The sequence below is a fragment of the Prionailurus viverrinus genome, chromosome B3, assembly GCF_022837055.1.
Source record: "Prionailurus viverrinus isolate Anna chromosome B3, UM_Priviv_1.0, whole genome shotgun sequence".
NCBI classification, from domain to species: domain Eukaryota; kingdom Metazoa; phylum Chordata; class Mammalia; order Carnivora; family Felidae; genus Prionailurus; species Prionailurus viverrinus.
In genome coordinates, this window is record NC_062566.1 from 27344175 (window position 1) to 27350021 (window position 5847).

At 61.0% G+C, this 5847-nt stretch overlaps 1 protein-coding gene across 2 annotated transcripts; it reads right to left on the bottom strand.

Moving 5' to 3' along the window:
• Window positions 1-2473: 2473 nt before the first annotated feature.
• ISLR (immunoglobulin superfamily containing leucine rich repeat) lies at window positions 2474-5581 on the bottom strand. 2 transcript variants are annotated; one of them, XM_047864673.1, is made up of 2 exons: window positions 5276-5581; window positions 2474-4473 (listed from the first exon to the last, which is right to left on the bottom strand). In XM_047864673.1, exon 2 carries the CDS (start codon window positions 4463-4465, stop codon window positions 3179-3181), a length of 1287 nt encoding a protein of 428 aa, XP_047720629.1. In that variant the 5' UTR covers window positions 4466-4473; window positions 5276-5581; the 3' UTR covers window positions 2474-3178. The 2 variants fall into 2 exon arrangements, with proteins under 2 accessions (XP_047720629.1, XP_047720630.1); XM_047864674.1 differs by lacking the exon at window positions 5276-5581 and adding an exon at window positions 4675-4795.
• Between the last annotated feature and the right edge of the window lie 266 nt (window positions 5582-5847).

Here is a 5847-nt window from a genome sequence, read left to right on the forward strand (position 1 = left end):
CAGTCCTCCGTAGGAGGAGGGTACATGGGGGAAAACTGCCCGTACTGCCAGTAAATCATGTATGGGGCTTGGGTGGGGTCGGGGTATCCTGGTCACATGTGGGGCTGGGTACTCCGTGCGGGGCAGAAGAGAACCCATAGCCATATCCTTTTGGGTGGTAGAGGGACTGGGGACCCTATGATGCCACCTCTGAACTATGTGGACATTGGCTTTGGAGGTAGGACTTCTCCTGGGTCCTTGAGAATGGGCATGACTTAGGGAAGAGAGATTTCAGGAAGACGGAAGCAATATGAATAAAGAAGCGGAAGAGGGGGGATGGGGCACAGGGTGGAGCTGTCCTAAAAGGAGTAGACCCTGTGTGCAGCCGGGAAGGGCAGCTGAGGTGGGGGGGGGGGGTCCCTTCCCTTGCTGGGGACTGGTGGAGGTGGGGGATGGATGACTGAGGGTGTAGGGCCCACTGTGGGCTTGGTGAGGGTGGGGGAAAGGTGGCCACTCCACAGATCTGGGTCAGCGGGGCCTTGAGAGATGTCTGCACAACCTCTCTCCTCGCCCACATTCCCACACTCCACTATGGCCTCAAATACACTTGAAGCTAGGGGTGGGGCCAGGGAGCTCAAACCTGCCTTTGAGGCTGCCCCAGAGGGGCGGGGGAGGGTGGGTAAGAGGGCGGGCTCTGATCCCACTGTAGCCCATTGAAAAATGTCTTTCTGACCCAGTGTTGGTGACCGACAGCGTCACAGGGATGAGAAGGCAGACTGGGTCTCTTCCCTTAACAAGGAAACAGTCACAATAGAGTGTGATCAGACTGGCACACTGGACACCCAGGGCTGTGTGAGCCAGAGGAAGGGACCCCATCCTTGTGGGGGCCAGAGGGTGGGGCACACAGGAAGGCTTCCTTGAGCCAACTTAGCCAAGGGAGGAAGAGGGGAAGGGTGTGCAGACCAAAGGAACAGCATATGTAAAGATGTAGAAGATAACACATCACAGACTATTACGGGAACAATTAATTAGCAGGTCCAAGAGAGTCACGTGGAGGGAGGGTGACATCAGAGAGTCAGGCAGAGGGACAATGAATGGCTGGCTGGGGAATTTGGGCATCACTCTGAGGGTACAGGGAGCCACAGATGACTTTGAAGCAAGAGAGTGACTGTTTCATTCAGAGCACAGCTGTTCCCCAGCTGCCCCTGACTCAGGTCTTAGGCCCAGGTCCCATTTCCAAAAGCCAAGCTTGCTCAGCTGTGAATGGGAGCCAGAGACATCAGGGATCCAAGATGAGTTAGGATATCAAGCCTTCGATAATCAGAGTCCATCGGACCCTTAAGCATCCTACTCGTCCTTTGTTTTCCAAGGAAACTGAAGCCCAGAGATGGGCAGTGATTTACCCAAAGTGGCACAGCACGGGGGACTTGGCTCCACCCTGCTGCTTCCCACCAGATGTGCAGACATCCCTGACATGTGCTGCTGGTGACATCAGCTCAGCAGGAGCTGCAAGCTGCTGAGGGGGGCGGGGAGGTGCTGCGTGTGGACCAGGAGGAGGGGGAAGGGAAGCTGGCCAGACTCCTCGGCCTCCCTGCCTCCACTTTGCTGGGCTCAACAGTCCTGAGTGCAGAACCTGGGAGGCCGCAGAGCCTCTCCCACAGGGCCGTGTCCCTATGTGTAGCCCCCTTCGTTCTGGAAATGGGTGGGGAGGGAGACACATCACTGACTCGGCACGGATGTGGGGATTAGTCTCCAGGTTCTGATTCCATCTACATGCTTCCCACTCTAAGAGACCCTCAGGCTGCTGCCAGGCCCTCGCCACCCCCCAGGTCAGTCGCCGACCCACCTGCTGTGTGGGGAAGACGCCCAGGGCCGGCTTCTCCTCCAGGAACACCATTTCCTCTTCCTGGAAAGCACCGTTGGTGTCCTGGGCTCCCCCCTCAAAGATGCTCTCTTGTTCTCACTCTCTGGGTGTTTTTTCCTCTCCCCCCTTCTCGCCCCTACCCTGCGTCCCATCTCCCCCTTTCTCTTTCCTCCCCATCTTGCCTTGTCTGTCCCCATTTCCTCTCCATTCCTTAACATCCCTTCCAGGAATAGGACCGGGAAGGGGGGGCCACAATCCGGGTGCTTCCATTCCCTGCCCTCCCCCGCAATGCCTCCTTAGGCCACTGCTGGCATGAAGCACTGTGCAGGGCCATGGACCCAAGGGAAGCCTCTGGGATGCTCATCAGGCCCACACCCCCGTTTGTCCTGTGGGCTCATTTGAGGACAGGGATGATCTGCCCTTCAGCTCAGCTTGAGGCCCGGCGCTGAGCCCACCGGCCCAACCCCTTGTGCTACCTGCTACACAGTCTGTGCGGGCCTCACAGGCCCCGTCACGCGTGGACAAGCAGGCTGGTTGTCCTGACCCTCCGACTCCCTATCCTGTCCCCAACCGGGATGGGGTGGCGGGGGAGGACCCTAGATTCAGACAAAATGCCAGGCAGACGCAAGGGAGCATCAGAAATGCTGTTTATTTCTCGGCCGCCCCCTGGGACGGCTAGCCTCTTTGGAGGGGCAGGCTACAGATGCATACTTGGAGAGAAAGGCAGGATAGGTGTCCGGGGTGGAGGGGCACAGGGCGGGAGGAGATGAAGGCCATCCCGGATCCTCCGATCCTGTCTGAGATCAGGGCACAGACTCCCGAGCCCCCCGATCATCAGGGAATGCCAGGAGGCAGCGGGAACTCAAGCGGGTCACCAAGAGCCCAAAGCTATGCCAGCCACCGCCCGAGACCCTATTCCCTGTCTGCTTCAGGTCACTTCCCTGCCAAGCCCCCAGCCCCAACCCTGTGCCCCCAGCCTTTGCCAGCTGGCTGGACCCAGTGCCTGCAATTCCATCGGTGGGGCTTCCCCCCCAGGGGGTTAGGGCATCGCCCTGTTAGCGAGCTGCCCTGATGGGGGAGCACGGGCCATGTGGTTAGCAGCAATCAGCACCGCACACGGTGAGTGTGGGATCAAATTCTGGTCTAGTCACTAGCTTTGAGCAAGTTTAGAAGTCGGGGGTGGTGAGGGTTCCAGAAGAGGTGAGAAGGGAGGTAGGAAGATGTGAAGTCCCCCACACCGGCCTTGGGAGTTGCCACCCTCAGACCCAGGTGTTGCTTATTATAAGGGACATCCACAGAGTCAGGGGAGGGAGGGGGGGTGGGGACGGGGGAAGGCTAGAAGGAAGTGAGGAAGAGAAGGAGGAGGCTCTGGCCTAGTAGGAACAGGCCGGGGGGCTGCTTCCCAGGGGCCCCTCCTCCCACTGCTGCAGCCTCAGGGCCCCCCGCGCGGCTGAGGTAGATGATGACGACGTTGTCCTCCGGCCCTGAGGGCTGTACCTCGTTGTCAACCGTGTAGCAGCCCTTACCCTCAGCCGCTTTGCCGTGGAACCTGCGCCCCAGCGCATCCTCCCCACCCTCGCCCGGTGTGGCCAGTGCCACGTTTACTGAGCTCTCGGCACTGCCTAGCTCGTTGGTGGCCAGGCAGCTGTAGGTGCCCTCCTCCAGCTTGCCGAAGTCTGGGATGAGCAGGCTGCCGTTGGCAAAGGCCTGGAAGCGAGGCCGGCCGGCGGCGGCCAGGGCCCCGGGCAGGGCACGCCCGTCGGCACCCACGTTGGGGCTGGCGATCTCCACGGTGCCACCGGGCGTCTGGATGTGCCAGTGGAGCTGGGGGGCCGGTTGCCCCTCCACGTCGCAGTGGAGGGCCAGCACGAAGCCCGGCCGCAGCTCGGCACCGTCCTGGCTGGGCTGGTAGGTGAGCTGCACCGAGGGCGCCGAGCAAGGCAGCGGCAGCAGGCGGTTCAGCGGCGTGCCCTTGAGCACGTGGGGCGAAGTGCAGGTGATGTTGTCTTGCTCCGGGATGGACACGGCCGTGGTCAGGGCCCACGTCTTGAACCACACGATGCCGCAGGTGCAGTCGAAGGGGTTATCGTTGATCTGCAGGTGGGACAGAGCGGTGAGAGGCGCGAAGGTGCCTTCGGCCAGTGCGTGCAGGCGGTTGTGGTTGAGCTGCAGCGAGCGCAGGGCACGAAGGCTGCGGAAGGCGTCCCGGGGGATGAAGGTCAGCTCGTTGCTGTCCATCTTGAGCAGCTGGAGGGCACTGAGGTTGTGCAGGTCGCTCCAGGCAAAGTCGGAGATGAGGTTGTGGCTGAGGTCCAGGCTCCTGAGTTGGCCCAGAGGGGCGAGGGCACCGGCGGCCACCACACGGATCTCGTTGTGCGCCAGCCACAGCGACTGCAGCAGGGGCACCTCCCGGAAGGCGCCCTCTGGCAAGCTTGGCAGCCGGTTGGCCGACAGGCTCAGCGTGGTCACGTTGGCAGGGAAGCCGGGTGGCACGGCCTCCAGGTCGCGGTAGGCGCAGTCGGCGATCTGGAAGCCGTACTTCTCGCCGCAGTCGCAGGGCTCAGGACAGGCCTGTGCTAGGCCCAGGAGGACCGCCCAGCAGAGCAAACGCAGCTCCTGCATCCTACCTCCTGCAGAGAGGGACACGCCACCACTGTGACCCCAAGGGCCCGTGCAAGGCACTCGTCCCTCTCGGGACCCCAGCCAGACAGAGCTCTTCCCCCTCACAAGGCCCTGCCCCCACAGAATCCGGCTAAGACCCAACACCACCTAGCCCCCCTGCCCATTCTACAGAAGGGGAAACTGAGGCCCAAAGAAGGGCCAGGACTTGCCCGAGGTCACGCAGCCAGAAGGGGCGAAGACGGGACGGAAGAGGACCCCAGCTCCTCCTCCAAGCAGAGAGCTCTCCCTGCCTCGGCCAGCTCCGAGCTGATTTTATGACTTGAAATCCGTTTTCAGCCGCCCCCTCCCCCAGCGCTCCACGGAACCTCCCTCCTGCCCTCCCACATCCTGGCCACAGTCCCTCCCACCGGAGCCCCCCATAGGTATGCTTTGCCCCGGCCCAGACAAGGCCCCTTGTGCAGTGCACACCGCCCCCATCCACCCCATCCGCCCCCCTCCCGCTCCTACAGGCTATGACCACAGCAGACACCAAACCCTTTCTACAGAATCACACCCGTGGCCTGTTCCTTTCAGACTACGCCAGGCAGCTGCCTAAATAAACCCCCGCCAGGACCTCTCAGCTGGCCTGGGGGAGGCCAGTGGTTCAACCCAAATGCTGCCGGGATTTCCGGGGATGCGGTTGCTAGAGGGGCAGACGCCCCCTGGACACATCCAAATAAGGGATTGTCCCAAGCACCCCAAACCAACGGGAAAGTGCCAGGCAGTCGAGCCTCTGTGCCCGGCAGGCCTCCCCCTTTCCCGCTGGCTTACCTTCAAACTACTCTTTCCTAGCCAAGCGGATCCACTTCTAAGATGGAACCAAAGACCAACAAAGGACAGAGTTGGCCCAGGGCAGGCTGCGGGGCCACCGGGCGTGCAGGGAGGATGCGGAGGCTGGAGGAAGGGGCACCCTGGTTCCTGCCCCACCTTCGAACTGCTCGCCCGTGCCCGCCCTTCCCCAGACAGGGTGCTTGGGGCCTCGCTGAGAGCAGGCTGCAGGAAGGGAGCCCAGACAGCCCGGACACTCCCTCCTTCTAGCAAAACAACTGCTTCTCTGCAGCAACAAGGACCCGTGTTTCATAAGTGACACCAGAAACTCGAGGGGGAAGAGATGCCAAATTTTTTTTCTTTTTTTCCCTCTCTCTCACTCACTTTTAGCAGCTTCAACTTCCTTAAAGACACAGCACTAGCTGGACAGCACCCAATAAAAGATGGGGCTAGGAGGATTTTTATGGAGCGAAGAGTGAGAATTGAGTCTCCCGGAAGGTGGGAAACTTCTAACCTCGCTTCAAACAAGAGGAAAGATGGGGGGGGGGGGGTCTTCTCCAAGCTGGGGCCGTATG

Coding starts and splice junctions, on each gene's coding strand:
- ISLR (XM_047864673.1), bottom strand. CDS start 4,465: ATGCAGGAGCTGCGTTTGCTCTGCTGGGCGGTCCTCCTGGGCCTAGCA.